The sequence below is a fragment of the Marmota marmota genome, unplaced genomic scaffold (assembly GCF_001458135.2).
Source record: "Marmota marmota marmota unplaced genomic scaffold, marMar, whole genome shotgun sequence".
Classification (NCBI taxonomy): domain Eukaryota; kingdom Metazoa; phylum Chordata; class Mammalia; order Rodentia; family Sciuridae; genus Marmota; species Marmota marmota.
Genome location: NW_025999941.1, coordinates 3,948,892 through 3,972,296, shown reverse-complemented (window position 1 = coordinate 3,972,296; position 23,405 = coordinate 3,948,892). Strand labels below are relative to the sequence as shown.

Sequence of the window (23,405 nt, the reverse complement as noted above, 5' to 3'; positions counted from 1 at the left end):
GGCTCGCTATTTCATGAAGGCTTGGCTAGAGACCTCTTCCTGCCAAGCTGCGTCTCGGAGACTAGCCGCCCAGTCACAGTAGCTGCGGGCAGGCGGCCGCGCCGTGTCGCACGGACAGCGGCTGTCAGGTCTGGACCTCTGCGTCTCATGGCAGGGATTCACTCGTCTGGGGTAAACTGTCACTTCCAAAAATCCTAGTAACTCCTGGCCAGTCTCTTCAGTGGAATTTTGCTAGGAGATTCTCTGCAAGTAGAATCTAAGCGTATCTATTCGTCTTTCTGACCCCATCACTGAGGGGGTATTGAAAGCGGTGCCTCTCCGCCCGCCACCATGTTGGATCTCACCAATGGATTTTTAACTTTATGGTATGTGGTGCTGAGGATCGAACCCAGGGCCTCACATATGTTAGGCAAGCGCTCTACCACTGAGCCAGAACCCCAGCCCCTTTACTGTTTTAATCTGCAATTTTCTAGAAATATGTATCTTTATCTGCAATCTATATCTATATAACATTGATGAGGCTTCTTTCCATATCTTTACCCAATTTTTAAACTGTAGTGTTTTCTTATGGTTTAGTTTTAGGAGTCCTTTATATTATTTGCATACTATTATTTTATTAGATATGTTCTAAAAATGTTTTCTCCCACTCTATGACTTGTCTGTTCATTCTCTTAATAACAGCTTTGTTAGAAAAAGGTTTTAATTTCAGTGAAGTCCAACTTACCTTTGTTTTCTTTCATGCACACCATGTTTTGGGGAATTTTTTTTCCCTAATCTCAAAAGTTATCATCAAATCCATGGTCTCCTAACATTTTCTCTCATGTCATCTTCTGAGAGTTTATCATTCTTCAGTTTACATTTAGATTTATAATCTATTGACATAACTTTTCTATTTTAAATTTCACTTTTGCATAAGCATATGTGCATATGAATGCCCAAATGTTCCAGTGTCCAATTGTTCTGAAGCTTATGTTTTCTCCAATACATTGTCTTTGATCTTTTTCAAAATCAACTGACTAGACATAAAAATAAATAAAATAAAGGCATACTGTCCATCTACAACTACAAAAAAAAAATACATTGACTGTGTGCATCTATTTCTAGGCTCTCTATTCTGAAGTCAGTTAAGGTCAGTTCTCCAATTTTGTTCTCCTTTGATGTTGTGATAGCTATTCTAGGAGGATGATAGATTTTTCAAAGAGAAAATCTTGTCTAGTTACAGTGAAAAGTGATTGAACAAATGTGTAAAACAAGATGTTAAGGCCTTCATGAGCTTTCTTTTAAACTTCAATTAATCCAGCAAAAAAGGGCTGCTCTATAGGCTAGGGAAGATATTTCTGAAATGCTGTTAACACTGACATGAACTGAATCAATCCTCAGTCCTAAAATGCATTAAGCAATTTATTGGCATATTATTTTATTAAAAAAAAAAATTTAGGTGATTTCTTACTCACAAGACAAAGCATTAAGAATAAAGACTACGTAAGCCAGTTTTGGAAGAAAGCCAATTAACTTCTTACATGTGGCATTCTTAATAAAATGAATCAATGTCTCTATTGTATATATTTTATGTTTTAAAGATGGGGTATTTATAGAATCAGATTCAATTTATTCTATTAGTCTAACAATGGTGTTTAGAAGTCATTAAATATATCATTTTTAAATTAAAGAGAAATTTTGAAACCAAGTACAATGAAAGTCAATTAAGGAACAAATGAGAATGTTTATTGTAGTACATGTAGCAACTAACTAAGTGGTACTTTACTGAGACTAAAATCAAAGTGCTATGTAAAGAATTACCTAATTTCCTGCAGTTGTTCAGTAGATTGTTCTTCCAGTAATAAACATATCTTGACTCATCAATGAGCAACTAGGTAAACTGAGCTTAGAATCTGGAATAAACAATAAATCCAGTGTGGAACTGTTGCATAAACATTCACAAGTGTTGAAAAAGTAAATTTATTCCTGAGTCTCACTGAAATGAGAGATACAACTAATTTATAAAGTCTGTAGATTAAACTTCTTGCAGTTAACACTTAAATATTTATTGCCTAATTACTTATGCCCGCTTTTTGTTATTTGCAATTCTATTTGTCATTGACCAATACCTATGACCAATGCCTAAAAAGGAAAGAATATAAAAGTAACAGAAACTTATTAAATCAATTAAATTAGGCACAAAGATTCACTTTTTTTTTTTTTTTGGGGGGGGGGGGGGATGACCAGGGATTGAACTTAGGGACACTGGACCACTGAGCCACATCCCCAGCCCTATTTTGTATTTTATTTAGGGACTGGGTCTCACTGAGTTACTTAGTGCCTAGCTTTTTACTGAGATGGCTTTAAACTCGCCACTCTCTTGCCTCAGCCTCCCAAACTGCTGGGATTACAGGCATGCATCACCATGCCCATCTACAATTTTTAAATTTTATCTTATCTGGATTGCATTCATTTCCCTTCCAACAAAATCACAACTTCATTACATGATAATAATTCTTCCTGTGTTTAAAAAGAAAAGCAGATTTTATTAAGCATGGCTTGGTTGACAATTCATCTACTTCTGCTTACTTAACACATATACAAGTAGCACTGTAATCATGTATTCCTCCTAGGTTTCTGATCACAGCAAAAGTAGGCTGGGTGAAAGTGATCACAGGAGTGGAAAAACTTTCTCCCTATGTCCCGGAGTGTTTTCACTGGCTAATAGAGGTACTTCTTAGGTCAGGAATACTCGTATTAAAAGATAAAACAAAAACTCATATGATCATCAATTTACTTTTGCTTCCTACATTTTTTAAATAGTCTACAACCACTACATACCCCTCCATCAAGACAAGCAATTAGAAATAATCTAATATTAGGAATATTAGGAATAATTACTGCAATAAATAGGAATATTACTGCAGTATTAAATCAAAACAAGATAAAACTGAACACAATCGAAAATTTTCAGGATCTATGCTCCTTTTTCTAACTACCACTAAAAGTTTCAAATACTACTTAAACAATGATAAATATGATATGTATTTGTACATACCAAGAAATGCTTTACATTTTTGAAAGCTTTGCTTTCTAACTTTCTACTTTCTCCCCCATCGGTTTATAACTAGCAGCTCTTCCACAAAATCAGAATCCATTAAAAGTTTCTTTCTTTTATAAAGAAAGAAACATGGAGTATTACATTTTCCTATGTGAAATGTGCTATTAAATAATAGCTTGTACACTAATTAAAGCAAATGTAATTGTGAGAACACATTGACATTGTTAAAGTAAATTAGTCAATTTGTTAATAGTTTCATTTCAAGTGACCCTAATTGTATTAATTGTGATACTAGCAAATTAAATTGAAGAGCATTAAACACATTGTTCTAATATGGCCTAAAGGAACAAATTCTCCATTACATCAGCAGAGGGAAAATAATGATTACATGGCCTCCTCACCCCAAATAAAACTCCTATGTATGTATGTTCATATGTGTGGGTACACACATGTGCATACTCAATGGGTCAAAGAAAAGGTGTCACTAGAATGCATACACTGTTACTACCGTAATACCAGTAGCATAGTACAAAATGGACCACAGGGAAAAAAATGAGCTTTAGGTAAATGGAAAATTTCAGGGCATCCTTTTATCTCAAGTTAAGTAAAAAGTACTTCATTAAACTGCTGTTAAGAATGAGAGAACATAAACCAACTGATATGTAGGACCACAACATAAAAACAAATTCTGAAGATACAACTCTTATTAAATGCCTACTGTCAAGTCAAAGGATATATACTAAAATATATTCCCCCACCACACACACAAACAGCTTTCTTTACACACCTGGCTGCTCCTTGTCTGTCATTCATATCTAGCCAAAGCATTGCCTTCTCAAAAGCCTTCCTGAGAATCTACATTACTCACCCAGTCACTTGATGATTACATCACTCTATTTTAATTCTTTGTCTAGTATTTATAACTGATTTTTTATTTCTGTACTTAATCTTTCACTGTTTTACTATCTCTCTCTCATGCTTAAATGTGAAATCCATGGAAAGCAAGCAGTCTACTTGTTCAATATTCTCTCCCCAGGAAAGAGTAGCATCTTCAACAAATGGTGCTGGGAAAACTGAAAATCCATATGCAACAAAATGAAATTGAATCCCTATCTCTCACCATGCACAAAAGCTAACTCAAAATGGATCAAGGATCTAGGAATTAAACCAGAGACTCTATGTCTAATAGAAGAAAAAGTAGGCCCTAATCTCCATCACGTGGGGCTAGGCCCCAATTTCCTTAATAAGATGCCTATAGCACAAGAATTAAAATCAAGAATCAACAAATGGGATGAATTCAAACTAAAAGTTTTTTCTCAGCAAGAGAAATACTATGTGAGGTAAATAGGGAGCCTACATCCTGGGAACAAATTTTTATCCCCCACACATCAGATAGAGCTCTAATCTCTAGGGTAAACAAAGAACTCAAAAAGTTAAACACCAAAAAAAAAAAAATAATAATAACCCAATCAACAAATGGGCCAAGGACCTGAACAGACACTTCTCAGAAGATGATATACAATCAATCAACAAATATATGAAAAAATGCTCATCATCTCTAGCAATCAGAGAAATGCAAATTAAAACTACTCTAAGATATCATCTCACTCCAGTAAGAGTAGCAGCCATTATGAAAACAAACAACAACAAGTGCTAGTGAGGATGCAGAAAAAAGGTGCACTCATACATTACTGGTGGGACTGTAAATTGGTGCAGCCAATTTGGAAAGCAGTATGGAGACGCCTTGGAAAGCTGGGAATGGAACCACCATTTGACCCAGCTCTTCCTCTTCTCAGACTATACCCAAAGGACCTAAAAACAGCATACTATAGGGACACAGCCACATCCATGTTTATAGCAGCACAATTCACAATAGCTAGACTGTGGAGCCAACCTAGATGTCCTTCAATGGATGAATGGATTAAAAAATGTGGCATTTATACACAATGGAGTATTACTCAGCACTAAAAAATAATAAGATCATGGCATTTGCAGGGAAATGGATGGCATTAGAGCAGATTATGCTAAGTGAAGTTAGCCAATCCCCAAAAAATAAATGCCAGATGTCTTCTCCGCTATAAGGGGGGTGACTCAAAATGGGGTAGGGAAGAAGAGCAGGGGAAGAGGATTACCTCTAGATAGGGAAGAGGGGTGGGAGGGAAAGAGAGGGAGAAGGGGAATAGCATGGATGGTGGAAGGAGACCCTCATCATTATACAAAATACATGTATGAAGATGTGAATTTGTTGTCAACATATCTTGTGTACAGGGATATGACAAATTGTGGCATAAAGGTGTATTAAGAATTGTAAGGCAAAAATAATAAGAAGAGAACTAATGTAAAAAAAGTAAATTAAAAAAAGAAAAAAATTATCTCCCCAGTTACTAGGTGCTCAATAAATATTTTTGTACAAATTAGTGAATATCAGATCTGTGGCCCACAGCCCTTTCTGTGTGAAAAAACGTGTGCCTCTCTGATTTCCACTCACCTAAGTATTGTTGCAATTTCTTAACTATCATGTAAGCATGTCTGATTGAAAATCTATTAATCAGTTCAATAAAACAAATTTATTTATAAGTTCAATTATAGATACAGATTAATGATTGTGTTCTAAACTTGGTCAAATCACTCACATTCTATTAAAATTTTCCCTAAACCAAAATCCTATGAAATCAACTGCTGTTAAAATCTCTCTACATTTGGGAGAAGAAAGAAGGCAGTAAGTGAAATACAAGAATTATTTTGATCCCATAATATAAAAGATTAGTTGGTTCATGAACTGCCTCAATTCTGACTTAAGATAAATTGTCACAATATATCTCAATCAAAGCTAGTTGGGTTTTTCTGACTAAAATTAAAGTTATTTAAATTTTGGCAGGATTTAGAGAAATACAATATATGTCAGCAAAAGAACATCAGATAGTTGTCTAAAGGCTCAAGTAAATTATATTCTTGGTACTGGGCATATAATAAAATGATCATGTAATTAAATTTTGTAATTTTTATTATTATCTTTATTTCTTCTATTTAAAATACTTAAGACTTTCCTAAAATAGGAAAATACAACAGCTTGAAACTAACATTTTTCTTTTCCTTTGTGTTTTCCTGTATTCTTCAAATGAGACTCTTTCTCAGGAAATTTTACATAGTATGAATTCCAAACCAATACAAGTTTTGTTTTGGTTTTGGTACTGAACTCTGGAGTACTCAACCATTGAGCCACATCCCTATTCCTATTTTGAATTTTATTTAGAGACAGGGTCTGAGTTGCTCAGCATCTCACCATTGCTGAGGTTGGCTTTGAACTCGAAATCCTACCTCAGCCTCCCAAGCAGCTGGGATTACAGGTGTGTGCCACCATGCCTGGCTCAATACAAGTGTTTCTTGAGAAGAAGATTTCAAAACCACTATTTGATTGACAAGCAAGTCCTCTTCCAGAAAAAGTATAGTGATAGCAAACTAACTTATTTTTAATACCTATAGAATGAAAGTTAAATATGTGAACTTTAGATAAATGACAAATTAATAGGGCGAAGAGGTTATCAAAGTTTTTGGCAAAGACATCACTTAATAACATCAATGTAAGTAAATAGTAATGGGGGAAACCTACATTTAAATACTTAAAGAAAGGAAATCATTCAAATACTAATACGAATACCACAATAAAACATGTCTCCTTCTTATATAAATGGCATGTATACTTCCTAAATTTATAAAACACTAAAGTAGATTAAACACCCACAAATATAACACAAATTAAAACTCCATACAGTATATTGACTACTGTGTTAAAAATGATTATTGGGCTGGGGATACAGCTCAGTTGGTAGAGTGCTTGCCTCATATGCACAGGCCATGGGTTCAATCCCCAGCACCACCCCCCCCCAAAAAAAAAGTTATTGGAATTCAAAATATCAATTCTCTTACCTCTCTGAAAGAGAAGTACAAGGGCCCTGGCTTCCACCTACAAAAAAAATTCATCAATATCCCAATACAATGAGAGTAAAACAATTTTTTAAACTCCCAACTACATGTAGAGAGAAATTTACCAAAATACATCAGCGATATTTAAAAATACTCCTAGATATTTTATTACATAGCTGACCATGATACAGCAAGGTAGAAGATAATTTTAAGATTTGAACTTTGAAGGTATCTGGGAATTTCTATTTGGGCAGTGGGGTGGATGTAGACATAATAGATGTCTGAATGGTCTTAGAGTGTTTTCCTAAAGTCAGGTTTAATTTTTTTTCTTGCATTCTCATCTTCCTTTGATATCCATTCCTTCTCTCTCACTGGGTAAGATCAAAGTAAGAAAGCCTATATCTTTAAAACTAATAGTTTGACTTAGATACAGTTGTAAAAATTGGTGCACACTATGAAAGGAGTCAGGAAAAGCATGGGAGAAGTGGAGAATGATACTTAAAAGGAACTAATTATCTTTTTCACTATTAAGCCATGGGGGAGAGGAGAATCTGTTTTCACATGTAAATAAATGAAAAGAAGCTTTAACATGTGAAAAGCCAGGTGAAAACTCTGATATACTTTCCTTAACTATGTGAGTTCAGAGCTGGTTATTTCATTATTTAAATACTCCCAAAGTCTCGATTTACTGTCTTTCCTGGCACCACTATGGAATCAGCAACAAAACTACTAATATAATTCTTTGATAATAACTCCATTATTGGTCACTTCACCTGAATCTTCTGCTCAGTTTGTTCTAGTGACACCTAGATTAACCCACAAAAGACACCATCACACAACCTTCCATGCTTGGGAGTTCAAAACACCTTTCTGCTTGTCTAAGCATTGCAGGGAAAATATCTTTGCCCAAGGAGAGGATGGCTGAGGGTTGTTTTTCTGTTCATTGACAAGCAGGGAGATGTCCTTTGCTCCCAGAACCCTAAAAAAAAAAAAAAAAAAACCATAATATCAAGGTATTTGCAAGGTTGGTCACATCCAACTTCCAAGAAGCCCTTCTCTCCTCAAGGAAATAAAAGGAAATGCCACACCAACAAAATATTTGAAATAAAATGAAAAAGCAGATCCAATTAGTGAGGAATGAACAACTTGATGAAAAAAAAAAATCAGACTGGAAGACCTTTTTATAAAAAAAAATACACTTTTACCAAGAGTGAACTTCACTATTGTTATTAAAATGTGAAACTTCCTAAATATCAACTCACTTTGAAAACAAACTTAAAAATCCACATTTAATCAGCCAATTCAAATATTAAAGAATAAGTGGAACATTCTTTGCTATCAGAGTGCTATCAATATTTGACCCTTACCTTTAAATGTTAATTTTGAGTCCCATTTTGGTTTACTATCTTTGCCTACATCCACTCATGTCAATCAGTAGTATCTTGAAAAGAGCTTAACCACTAACTACATATGATAAATACACTTCCAATAACAAAATTATATATTTTCTCTTTATAATATCTTTATCAAACACAATGTTTTTAAACACTACTCACTTTGGAGCTTCTTTGCAAGTTCTTGTACCTAAGAATTCTATTATGCTGCTTTTCTATGTTTCCCCTAATTATTTTTCCAATTTTTTTAAAATACAGGTTCTATTTCTTCTAAAATATGTTTAATCATGGGGAATTCCTCTGCTCTTAACCTTTCTTTTTTCTTGTACTTTTTATTACGCTTAAACATAAAACTAACATCTCTGGGGGATGACTGGCAGATTTCCAATTCATGGTCTTTCAACTGAGGTCTCTCATTTTCAACTTTTTTTTTTTTAAGGAGCACCTTAATTTAGAGGAAATAGCATGGCATGTTCATCACTCTCTGATGTCACTTCTTATTGTCATTCCACTTGACATACCTGGTTTTCTTATTCTTTTGATTGATTTTTGGTTTTGTTACTAGGAATTAAACAGATCTTTTAAAATAATCCACTTTTTAAAAATCCTTGTTACCACATTTAAATACTCTTCCATTTATATCACAATCTTTACCTTCAATAAAGCTATTTTCCTTGAAGACTTTCTATCCTAACAACTTTCATCTAACCACACTGCCTTCTTCCTTAATATCTAGGGAGAATTGTTTTTTATTGAGAATAAAATTCAAACCAAGACGTATTCAGATTAATATAGATCCAAAGTATTATAAAGAGTCAATATGATGTTAAGCTAGTTTACTAACACTAAGCAATGTTTCACTGAATTCATATATTTATCTAACACATAATAATAAAAAGAAGTGATTTGAGACCATATTACTAATTTGGGGGAATTGTGAGCAAACATTAATTAGCAAGGCATAAAATATAATATACAACATTTTAGATTATTAAAACTCACTGTGAAAAGCTTGCTACTCTCTAACCATCACTGACTCTTAGTCATCAAGCAAAACTTTACCCCTACTGCTTCCACGTCCCCTGTTGGACTCCCATCATCACTACTGTTTCGTTCCCCCTGACTCTATCCCTTAAAATTTTCTACTCTGCCTTCTAAGAATCCCTTATTTTGAGCAAACTTCCTTATATTCTCAATCCATCAATAAAATCTTCGACCACTGATTTTCTTAACTACTGTCTACCTGTTATCTGACATAAAATCCCTGCCTGCTTTTGTCACCAAATCCTAGCTACTGAAATCTGGACATAATCACACAAGTTTATAAGCTATTATCACCTGTTAAAATGATGCCTAAGGTTCTACCTTCTTTATCAACTCATTCTAATCTCTTTCCCTCTTCACAAATCTTCAACTGCTCCACATTGTTATTCACTCTCAGCAAATAACGTAGTCCTAACTTATCGAAATAGATTAAAGTATCAGTGATATTTCTTTGAATTCTCTGCCACAAACCTGATGAACTTACAGTACCTAAACACCATTATCTTCTTCTTCCTTCCCATTTTCTACCAAAAATAACATCCTTCTTCCTTTCTATATGCTCTTCCATCTTTGCTCTACATTATATCTCCTCCAGACTTCCAAGCTCCCTGAACTCCTCTTCCTTTTTTAATTTTTCAAGTATTATTATACCTTCTTTCTCTATTCCTCATGCCAGCTTAGAATAGAAAATGATTGATTTATATGAAAGAGTATTAGACTATGGAATCTTAAGATTACAAAAACCACTGCATTTATCACAGTCACAATGACTTAGTTCATTGAATGCCTCTATTTCTTAACTTTCAACAAACATCTGAAAGTTTTTGCTCATTCTTTTCTGACACCTTCACTTGTATGACTCCGGCCTCTCCTGGTTTTCTTTCTGCTCCTCAATCACTACTTCTTAGTCTCCTCTGCAGGAGCCTGCAAAAGGCCATTTGCTACAAGATCATCAAGTGGCTTTTTAAAAATCTTGGTACTCTTCTTGCACTACATGCTGTTATGGAGTGATTACACCATTCCCTAGGCTGACACATCTTTATCTTTACCCAGACCCGTACATGTATATCTTCATTTGAATGCTATTAGGCAATTCCAACTTGTATCTGAAACTGAACTTCTTAGAATCTTTTCTGATGCCTACCGGGAGTCCCTGCTGCACCAAGCAAAATTCTTTCTCTAAATTGCCCATCTCAATGCAAGCATTATCACAGTCTTAACTGGTACTCAGAAAACTTGATGTGCCTTCAAAATTCTCTCCCCTACATCTCATATCAAGTCAAATATTGAGTACTGTCAATTCTGCCTCCTAAATACTTCTCAGATGTTTCCACTTCACTACATTTCCAGTATAAGCCCCTATCATTTCTCACCTAGACTAACAGCTTCTTAATTGATTATTCAACTTACAGTCTTACCCTACCACTACAGTTTACTCACCTTACGATAGCCAGATAATTTTTCTAAAATGGAAATCAGGCTATAACATTCCTTTGATGAACTGCCCACTATTCTTAGTATAAGTAGGCTTCATGATCCTAGTTTTCAGTCTCATTTGAACTTTAGTCTTTAATTCTACTCTCAAAATCCTCATGTTCAATCAAGGGCAAATCCAATGCACATACTATTTATGTAATCCCACCTAGCTAACATGTACTCATCATCTAGGTTGTGGCTTAGGAAGAAACCACAACTTACTCAATCTACCACTTCTCCAAGTTTAAGTTGTTCTCTCTACCCATTAATATAAGAGCTGAGCATACTATAAATTCCTCTGGGAAAGTATTCACTATTCTATATCTTAATTGGCCCTTTGCTTTTCTGTATGGTACCCCCAAATCCTGCAATGAAACTTGACAACAGAGCATTCAGAACTATTTTTATCTTTTTTCATTTCTAGCATTTAAAGCAATGTGTAGAGGGCTGGGATTGTGGCTCAGTGGTAGAGCATGTGCTTAGTACCCTAGCACATGTGAGGCATAGGGTTCAGTCCTCAGCACCATATAAAAATAAATAAATATGGGCTGGGGATATGGCTCAAGTGGTAGCGCGCTTGCTTGGCATGCGTGCGGCCCCGGGTTCGATCCTCAGCACCACATACAAAGATGTTGTGTCCACTGAAAACTAAACATTTTTTTTTTAATCAAAAAATAAATAAATATATAAATAAATGTAGTGCACAGAAGGCACTCAAGTATTTACTGAATAATAAAACACATTAAAAGTATTGTAAACTTAAAAGCTGCCATCACATACAGTCTGTTGATTCTACAGTATTTCATTTGCAAAATAAAGTACATTTGCTCCATACCACAATTTGAAGCATTATGTTTACAAAAATTTCATTAAAAGCTATATATGGGAAGGGAGTGTAGCTCAGTGGCAGAACACTTGCTTGGCATGCACAAAGCCCTGGGTTCAATCCCCAGCACCATCCAAAAAAAAAAAAAAAAAAGCTGTAAAAGTACATATTAAATTTATGTAAGCATACTAAACATATTCTGTACACCCAAAAAGTTGGAAACAGTCATCATTTATTTCCTTAGCTTTCTTTTGCAAAGTAATTACTGCTGTGAGTTAATTAGGGTGTCATAAATTGACATTTACTAAGCAGAAAACTCTACCTTGTCCTTGTGGAAATTTAGATATATGACATCATTAAAGGAAAACATGGAAAAAGTGATTATTATTATTATTTATTATTATTATTATGGAGCTGAGGATTGAACCCAGTACCTTGTGCATGCAAGGCAAGTTCTCTACCAACTGAGCTATATCCCCAGCCCAAAAAAGTGATTTTTAAGAAGGACTTGAAAGGAAGAGAGGTCAAAAAGACCAAAGAGGAGAGTACACCGACTTCTGAAACTTTAAGAAAAATTCAAGTACTAGAATAACCAGGGACAATAAAACAGATTTCATACATTATAATTTAGAAAATAAAGGAGAAAAGTAGATGGAATATAGATATTAAGCAATTATTGATTAATATAGTGCTCAAACTGGTAACAACAACTTCATTAGACAAATTATTCAATGAAGCTCATGTGCCAGGGGCTAGATATACAAACAATTCCAGCATGGTTCCTGCCTTCATAAAGGCTACATTTGAGACAAGATAATAATCAAGAAAACAAATTAACATAAGATTACATATTCTGTGGAGTAATATGAAGAAAACAAGAAAAATGCCAAAGAACAATGGTATGAGAGGAGGCCCATACCCTAGAACTGTCTCATCACATCTGAACCGGGCAAGAAAAGGAAAACAAACAGCCATACACATCATAGTTGAGTATGGATTTCATCTTTAGTAAAATAGTATACTTACTAAAGAGCTGTAAATCAGTTAAGAAATTGAAAGAATTTTTCTCCTTCCTAAAAATGACTCTAGCTAATTAGATAGAGCAGGACAGAAATATAAACTGCCTCAGACAGGTTGGTACCTTGGTCAGATATCTATCTTTGGCAGAACAAATTCATCTTTCACTCAAATCTAAATCCACCACTACTGGATTGTGGGGTGGAGTGTAGTATGGAGTACAAGAAGAGTACCAAGGACAAAGATTTTAAACTAAAGGCCATGACATAACATCATAATTTTACCATATCAACTTAAGTATTTTAATTACTCCAATTTCTTCATCAATAAATTCAGGACATTCCCTTTTAGTTCTAAAACTCTATGGCACTGTAATGAAAAAAAAAAGCAAATTTAGGACAAAATTTTAAAGGAGGCAAAAAATAGAGTGGCAGAATTGTGAATATCTTGTATTTTTAAAAGTAGGTTAATAAATATTTTATACATAAAGGTAGGGAGGTTTGAGACAGATTATAAAAAGGCAAAGATGTCAAGTAATTATTATAAAAGCTGTAAGAAGGTGAGTACTGTGGCATTTAGAGTTGAAGTTAAAAATTTTGGTAGTATGTAACAAAAGGCTATTTTCAAAGGAATCTAATGAAGGAAAATGTCCTTTTCTCATAAGCCACATTCCAACAACTTATAAACTTGGGAAAACAACTATTTATTCCAATAATGTTATTTAATTAGTTTAAACTGCACTAAATCTTGATATTGATATTTTCAGTTAAAAATAAATTACTTTTCCATTTAATTAATGATTAAAAGTCACATGCCAAAAACAATCATGACATATAACAAATATTTTCCTTTTTAAAAAAAATTCTTTGAATTATAGGTATCTGATCAGTTATTATTTCCCTATGATCAGAGATCTTAGAATTTAAGGTAGCAATTTATATATATATAACCAATTCTAACAGGGTACAGAGAAAATATCATATTTTCTGTGCTGTTCCTTATTTGAAAAAGGATGCCAAGAAAAAATTTAATTCACTTGGAACATACCCCCTAATATTTATATGTAGGTATAAATAGTACTTTCTTCTGCTCTTACATTTTTTTCCTCAACTAGCCATGAAAATAAACAGTAATTTGCAGTTCTCTCCCTCCCTCCCTCCCTCCTCCCCACACCCCATTACCTGGTAATTTTTACTAATCACTTCATAAATTCTCAGAAACATTCAGCTATACTCTTTCCATATGAATGTTAAAATTCAGAACTAAGAAAATAAAGACTTTTGTTTACTAATAGTGTATATAACAATTTTTTTTTCAATTATACATGACTCATATGCAGGCAAACCACTGACTGAAGTCCAGTGTTTACTTAGAAAACAAGTCATCTGGTAGCCACAAATTCCCTAAAGATTGTAGCAGAAATGTGTAAAAGGCTTCAAAATACTTGAAAAAAATCCCATGGAAGACAAATTAAAATAAACAAACATACTAGAAAGGTGATGATTCTTCAAGTAAACATGACAATCTTATTAAAATGCAATATATGTTTTTCTTCAAAAACGAAATCCAAGAAGATGAAATAGATACTTTATATAAAATGTTTACATATACAATGCAAAAAATCCACTATGGTTAGTAGCCTTTATGGCTTTGAAGAACTAGATATTTACATATCTCTCTTTCTGCATGTGTGTGTGTATGTGTGTATGTGTGTTTTGTATATATTTTTAACAGTTGACAGCTGTTTTAGAGCATACAGAGATGCCAAGCTGAATGAGGGTCTTGATTACTTCAAGATTAGCTATCTAAAGTTTCTATTCATTTTAAGTGTTGTTAGTTGGAAGAGTCATTAGTCACTTCCTTGTCTCATAGAACATCAGCATACATTTACATTGTTAATGAACATTTGGGGTAAATGAATTAATGGCACTTTTAAACATCAATTCACTCCTAATAACTCAGTATGTCATAGAAATGTTAGGCTAGGATATAAATGAAAAGCCTTTTCAGTAAAGGTAACTACTCATTCTGTAAACAATAAAGGATAAAATTAATTTAAATTTTTTTTAATATTTAATGAAATAGACTAGAGAAAAATATGCACTTAAAAAACAGAAAACTATATTCTCCACTAAGCATAAAAGCCAGAAATAGTATGAAAACTGTATTAAAGTATTTTATGTACATGTAAAACACTTATAGAAGTATGAGCAAATTTATTTAACTTATTTCATGGTGAGTACTGCTTATAGGTATTAATTACATTTAAGACAAATCCTCACTTGAAAAGCTTTCATGCTTACTTTCATGCTTACTACTGGGAAAGCTTTCATGCTTACTATTAAAATACTGAAAATAAAATGGTCATACTTTCATATTATCAAATTCTTAAACATCAGGCTGTTGAGTCTTTATGTAAGAAAATATGAAAACAAAAATATCACAAAGTCATTTTGAAATTCTACTATTTTTCAAAACATCAATGGCATTTGCATGATGCAGATATTAAAGATACACACACAAAAAAATAATAATAATAAACTCCATAAAAAGGCTTACATTCTAAAGATATAGCCAATTTAGTAGTCAACCAATTCTTCAAATTCTCAAAACACGAGCTAATGTCAGCCCTTGACATTAATATGAACACACACAAAACAATAATTTTATTTTAAGCATAAAACACATATTAATTACTTTGACTAATTTAAGGTATTTTAAAATAGACCTCAAAACCTGATACAACGGGTATGATTGCCGGAATGTTGCAACTCTACAGCACGTACCACCAGAAAATGAAAAGTTGTGCTCCATTTGTGTAAAAAAAAAAAAAAAAAATCATTAAATTTTTTAAAACCTGATATATACATTTCATGAGTGCAAAATTACAATTAGTCACTGAGTCAATGAGTTTAATCAAATATTTAATGATATACCTAAAACTAAGGATAAGGCTTCAAAAATTCTCACACATTCATTCCTTCCTTTTAAGTATATTACTATCATTAAGTAAACACTAAGAAAATAAAGATTTTTATCTAGACACATTTTAACATAGACACATTTGTTAGGTTTTAATAGGACAGACGCTGACTATAGTCTACTTTTTAACAGTTTACAACTGAATAATTTGAGTATACATCTTTAGAAGTATGTCAAATTTTCAATTATTTGCAAAAGGAAGAGAAAAAACAAACAAACAAAAAACTCAGGCAATTATTTTTTAATCCTGGAGTAAACTTGCTAAAGCAGTGAAAAATCCCTGTAAAAAATCAATACCTTTAAAATGTTTGAGAAAGGACTCTGCATTTGTATGCTGACATCATAGTTTATTCTCTTTCCTGCCCCGCCCCAAGAATGACAGTGTATTAAACATTTGAGTAATGCTTCCGTCTGTAATTCAAAGTAGACTTTTTGTAGCATTCATTAGTGTCAACAGTGTTCTGTAAATATCCAGGGAAAAGTTCTTAAAGTTCTTGAAGTTTCCTGGTGAAAACTATACCCACAAGGCGGATCAAGCTAACTGGAACCCCTATGCTAGGTTTCCTAGCATTCCTAGACAGCAATTGCATACAAAACTCACCTCCAGACTTGTTTGAATAACTGGACAAGGGGTCAATGCCTACTTCTTGTTCTTCCGGCTGCAGAGGATGTCTAGTTTCAGATAAGGAATGATACATTGTAGAAACTGGACAGTATCACCAAAAGGAACTTCCTAGGAAATAAAAATAAAGAAAAAATATTTTTTCTTTCTTTCACCTATGACAAGGAAGAAATATAAGACTGAAATGATTAAATGAGCATTACAGACATTAACAAGTTTTCCACAGGCTCCAGGGACTGTTACTACACCTTAGTAGGCTTATGCAAAGAAGGTGGCAAAAAATTTCCATTTAAACACATTCTCCCAAAATTTGAACTTCACTTATATCCTTTATTTCAATGTTGAATCACATTTATTTTCAGTAAAATTTTGCACAAACAGCTGAACTGGAAGTTAAAAAACAAACCCTGTTTTTACATTTATGGCATCTTTTACTACAAAAATAATACATTCACAATAGAAACCTTCAAAGTACAAAAAATTCAGCAAATGATAATCATTTATACAACTATACTAGCTAGAAACAGCACTGTTACAATTTCCATGTAACATACATACTTTTCTTGTTTTTGTTGTGGATATTTAAAACACATGTGTTTTTAATGTGATCCATCATGATAAACAATGATTTATCATGAGTGTCTTCCTTCCCACTACAATAAAAATATGTGTACGTTACCATTTCTAATGGATCCCTAGCATCCCATCATGTAGCTATCACAATTTATGCAACCAATATCTTATTAGTAAACAATTAGGATGCTCTCAGTTGTTCAATACCATAAACAACCTCACAGTAAATATCTCTGTGTCAAACCCATGACCATTTCCTTAAGATACATTCCTGTAAGTATACTTGCTGGATTGTAAAATATATTTGTAAATTAAGATTATATAACTTTTTGGTAAATTGTGCTTTAGCAAGATTTGAATATAATATAAAAGTTCATTTCCCTTAGGCTTGTGTGGATCTTTTTGAACTGACACAACAGAGATTCATTGAGTATTAAGAAACTGCAATGTGATTACTAAAGATTTTCTATGTTTCTTTGACAATTATTTGTTGTTACGATTTGAAAACATGCTTTAAATATTAAGTATATTAAGTCTCTGGCGTATGACACATTTTTCTCAAAGTGTGTCCATCTTTAAGTTGTTATGACATAAGGGTATTTTGTGACAGAAAGTATACATTTTTCATTTTTATGCATCAAAATATGACTGTATCTCCATCATGGGTTTATTTCTTGTGTTATGCTTACAAAGGCACAATTACATAAGTAACCACCTATATATTTTATGATTTTGACAGAGCTTCCCCTCAATTCTTATTCCAAATATTCTTGTTCTACATTATTCCAAATTGAAAACATTAAAAAATAAATCTTGAATTTCTAAGGTACCTTAACTATTGTGGTTAAGATCCTAAATGTCCCCCCCAAAGCTCATGTGTAAAAGGCTTGGTCCCCAGCTGATGGCACTATTGGAAAGGGGCAGTAACTTGAGAACAGCTATAGTTGAAGGAAGTTAGGTCATTGGAGGGCATGCCCTGGAAGGCTATAGTGGCCCTGGCCCCTTCCTCTCTGTCTTTACCTCCCAGCAGACATAAGGTAGGCAGCTTTGCTCCCTCCACCATGCAACTCCTACCATAATATTCTACCCACCCAAAAGCAATTGAACCAACCAATTATGCACCAAAACCTCTAGAACTGTGAGCCAATATAAACCTTACCTCCTTTAAGTTGATTTCACAGGTACTTTGGCACAACAATGGAAAACTCACATGTTAACTTCTTGTAATTTTTCTATAGCCATAGGGTACAAATTAACTTTTCAAATCAGAATTCTTACAAAAAATAAACCAGGCTCATCAATTTTATCCAAAATAATGCAAGTAAAATAATATTTTAAATTTCTATGTCAGAGAAGACATGAAAGAAAAAAAATGAGAAAAAATAAATGGGAAAAGCAAGTCCAAAAGAAAATGAGTACTTAATTTTATAAGATATAGTCCTTAGCTATGGAGAAAAGGTCTCAGTGATACTCATGAATACACAAATCCTTGATCAACTTTTCCCAATACAAAATGTTCCTCCATTCCATTCACTTTTTCTCTAAAATCCTCACCTTGTAAAACACGCCTTTCCTGTTCATTTCCACCATTTTTATTAGAATCCTCCAACTCCTCACCCACCCACAAATCACAGTATGATGTTAACAAGTCCTATGCCCTGGGACTGTGGCTAAAACAACAGAATCAAAGGCTTAAGGAAAATAGAAAACTTATATTGTAGAGATAAAATAAAAAATTTCTAAAGCCAGAAAACCCTAAATCCATAGATTTAAAATAGTTGTCACTATTTGCTTCATATGTATGCAAATCAATACACATCTATAAAAGGAACTCTGGGAAATTATCTACTAGAGGGTAGCAAAATATAGATAATCAGATAATATATAAGTTATTAAAAAATCTGATAATCCTGTTGAACAAATTAATGAAAAGAAAGTCTTCTGCAACAATAAGGCTAACCAAATTTAAATGCCTATTATCTTCAGGCAAAAAGCGTTATTAATTACAGTGTACATTTGCAAACAACGAATACTGTTGTGAAAACACTCGAAATGATAAGTGTACATGAAGAATTTAATCTTTCTTACAACTTGGTGATGATGTGTCTTCATTGTCTTTGTTTTCCAATTAGTTTAAGAGAAAACTAATTAAATTTGTCTAGAGTAACACAATTAGAAAGTACTGAAGCCAGAATTTGAACACATTCTGTCTAGATCCAGAGCTTATATTCTTTCTCATATACTACAAGGGGATCTCAATAAGTCAATGAGGCACACAGACCAAGTATAAAACAAGGCGTAAGATGATGAGTCTGTGAATAATGAAACACCCTTAATTCTGCTTCAGCTCTTTCAAGATAAAATAGATATACAGAATTTTCTGTGAACTCCCCGTACTTGTAATTGTGGCAAATAATTCAAATTTAGAAATAAATACTGTGCAGAACAGATTAAACAGATTCTGAAATTGTATCTGGGCAACTATTTTTAATGTAATATTCATATCCATGTTGCTACATCTTAAAAATATGAAATTAAAAATTTTTAAATGACTTATTCCAAGTTAACAGCTAGATTTACCTTAAAATTTCTTTAATATCCTTAACTTTGTTTTTATAACTTCGTTACCTAAATTTCTCTTTGTATTATAGATTTCACATACCTAAAATGATTTGTATGAATTTTAAACTTTATAAATAACAGACAACTGACAAGCAAATTGATATCAAAGTCTATTTTAAAAAGGAACAACAAGCCAGGTGTTGTGGCATGTACCTATAGTTCAAACTATTCAGAAGCTGAGACAGGAGGCTCTCTGGAGCTCAGGGGTTTAAGACCAGTATAGGCAACATAGAAGATCCCCTACTCAAGGAGGTGCTGGGAGGGGGTAGGAGGGGGCGAATTAAAAAAAAAATTGTTACCACATTTAGTGACAAATGCCTGTAATCTCAGCTACTTGAAAGGCTATTGGAAGAGGAATACAAAAGTTTGAGGCCAGCTAGGACAAAGCAGAAAGACCTTATCTCAAATTTAAAAAAAAAAAAAAAAAAAGACTTGCAGCTCAGAGGTAGAGTGCTTGCTTTGCAGGGGCTGTGGTTCAAGCCCCAGACCCTGAAAACAAAGAAAAATGTCTTTTTATATTTTATTATTAAATTAAGATATACTACAATAGGATGATGTTTATATATTCATTCAACGTATTACAAGATACTTAAAGATCTTTTCAACAACTTAAAGGAAATTAAGCTCACTAATGTTTCAATGAATTTAGTTATAATTATAAATCTTCAGTACTTGGCAAGTATATGGTAACCCCACCCCCCAAACTGGAATACATTAATCTATAATCATTCTATATAATCAGGAATCCACTATCTCCAAATTTATGATGCCTATAGTTTTGACTGAGATACTGAAATGCTTTTATAACTAATAAAAGTAAACCTGATGACTATTAATAATGAGTTATTTTCAAGCAATCTGTGGAAGAGAAAAAGTGTGAAAAATATTCTTAGTTTTCTTTTGATTATAATCTTAAATAATGATCTACTGCAAAAGTAACTATTAAAAAGTTGGCACTTTTTGTTGTTTTATTTTAATATAAAGAGCTATTTTGGCATTTTAGAATATACAAAAATACTCAAATGTGTCCGTTATTGCTATGCTGATTACCTTATAAAAATCAGAATAAAACATGGCTTTAAATTGTGAAATACTTTTAAGAAATTCTCAATTTCTTTCATAAATATACCACAAGAAAATATGTCTCTGTACTTATTTTGATATTTCTTACATATAAATTCAATACCTTTATCACACTATATGAAAATATTTGATAACAATTCATACAAAAATGAAGGTAGTTTTGTCTTTAGTTTTAAAAATAATCACTCTAAAATTAACAAAAACTTTGAGTTTTAATGATCCATTACATCTTAAATTTGTATTACAAACTTTGACTTCTATACTTGATCTCTACCATCTAGTTTCTACATAGAGAAAAACACAGAAAGGCCAGAAGTAGGCCTCTTTGTAAATGACTACTCAAATCCATGAGAGATACATTTCAGTTCGCTCAAATGCTACACAGCTATGTCTAGACTTCTTGATAAAAATGATACCCAATTTTTATGGAAAAGGGACTGTCTTTACTTTCTTATAACTTTATAAATAACAAGTTTCCCTGTTTTACATAAATTTGAAATTCAGAAAACTCAAAACTGGTTTTAGTACTATCCTGGTCACAGAAACTGACAAATTAGATGGAAATTTCCATCTCATCTTAAATTAAGTTACCTTCTAAGGACAATCTTAAAGATACCTGCACTAGTTTCACATATCTGATTCTTATAGCATTAAATGTAAAACTGATCTGTCTAAAAAGAGGGAAGTCCTGTGCTAATGATTAACAAAATGGTGGAAGTTTAGCACTGAAGTTTGGAAGACAGTTTTAAAGTACATGAAAACATTTTAAAACTTCTTTCACATGCATAAGCGTCTCAAAAACTTGAAATTATTACCACTGTACAGATAAAATGATAGACTGAATGAATAATACTTTCTCTTTTAAAATGATTATAACAGAACCTCTAGGTTTTGTGTATTTCAGTTTATATACATTACTTCACTGTTTCTAATACTTAGGTATTGAATTAGCATTCTGAGTTGTGTCATTCTAAAGACATCCATATTCAAAAAAGCTCATAAGCATACTACATTCATTTAAATTCACTGATGGTAAACTTAAAAAGTCAAACACTGAAATGACAAAGTAATATTATTTCACACAAAGATTTCTTCAATAATAAAAGCATATCAAAGAGCTTAAATAGGCTATTTCCAGAATATAATTATAAAAGGAAGGGATACAGCATAAATGTGTGTTACAGATAGCATGTATTTATTATGATGAATATTTAACCTGAAATATGATGTCTTGGCTATAAAAGCAAGTTTTTATTAATAGAAGCTCTATTATTATAATAGGAGGTGAGGTAATTAACATTATCTATAAAATTAGGAAAAAACACCTTTAAGTGTTAGTAGCTAAAGGTACAGTTGACAATTGGAATTAATGATGTTCTCTGAAGTCTTAATTACAAGGGAAGAAGGGAGGAAGAAAAAAAGAAAAAAGAACAGTGTTCAATTTTTAAATTCTGTCAAGCTTTAATGCAAAAGTGTTACACTGGACTTTAAAGAGATTAATTGTTAAAAATCAATCATTTGAAAGTCTTAATATTTAATATTGTTAGATTGTATATCAAAGTAGTTTTATTATTTATTTACTCCAAGCCTTTCCAGAATACTTCATTTGACAACAGGGGTTCTGTTTCTCACAAGATAAATGCATTTACAATGCCAAATAAATCATATATAAAAGCATTTGTCTTAATACATGTCATTCAATATTAAGTATCACCCATTGGTAAAACCCTAAAACCCCAACTCATTTTTACCAGTCATAAAGTTGTAATATAAAGTGCTATTTAATAAACAGGTACAGGACTACACAATAAAGTTCTTCATTCAAGAACAATGATTTTTTTTTAAAAAAGTTACTTAATCCTTATAATTTTATACTGTTAGAACAAAGGTTTAGGGTTAACTGTCCACTGAAAATTAACATACTACACTAACAATGTACACAATGAAAACTATGCAGAATACATGAAAGTTTCAAGTTAGACTTGATCAGTTAAAACTGCTATAATAAAAATACTATTGACTGGGTGGCTTAAGCTATTTGTTTTTCACAGACCTGAAGACTAAGAAATCCAAGTTCAAAGTGGGAGTAGGTTCAGTTCCTCATTTGCAAATGGATATATTTTTGCTATATCCTTATATAGAGGAGAGAGAGGTCATTTCTCTCCCCCATACCTTCCATAAAGGGATTAATCTCATTAATGAAGGCTTTCCTCCAGTGACCTAATTATTTCCCAAAGGCCCCACTTCCAAACATCTTCACATTAGAGATTGGGGCTTTTTCAACATATGAACTGGGGGTGTGGGGTGACAACATTCAGTCCATAGTAAGTATGTAATATAAGACTTAAGTAAAAAAAAAAAAAATTCTTAAAAACTTTTTCGTAAGTTTGTTCTCTTTCTGGAAAAACACTTCTCCTGACACTTTAGTCCTAGTTTCATCTCTCTCACTGAATTCTTCTAATGCCCTCCCAACTGGTCTTCCTGCTTCTATTCTTCACTGTTGTTATAAAGCCAATCATAACAATCTTGTTCCTTTCATCAGTTTGGCTGGGACAAGTCACTCAATGTGAGAGGCTTCTAGAGACTTTTCTCTCAATTACAAAGATGTAGACTATTAATTATAGTGCATTAGCCAATCCTAGCTTGACTCTACCTCTGGCATTCTTGTTATAATATATGTTACAATATATAATTCTTGTTATATTATTAGAATCATCACTACATTGATATTTTCTAAAACTTATACATGAAATCAGCCTAATAAACCAGCTTCCTTGGGCTGGGAATATAGCTCAGTTGGTA

The 23,405-nt window shown here is 32.8% G+C and overlaps 1 protein-coding gene across 1 annotated transcript in view; it reads right to left on the bottom strand.

Moving 5' to 3' along the window:
• Tbc1d5 (TBC1 domain family member 5) overlaps positions 1-23,405 on the bottom strand; it is a 454,552-nt gene that overhangs the window by 310,338 nt on the left and 120,809 nt on the right. The window contains exon 3 of the mRNA XM_048801010.1: positions 16,305-16,436. Coding sequence (XP_048656967.1) covers positions 16,305-16,401 — 97 coding nt within the window. The 5' untranslated portion in view covers positions 16,402-16,436. The remainder of the gene's footprint in view (positions 1-16,304; positions 16,437-23,405) is intronic.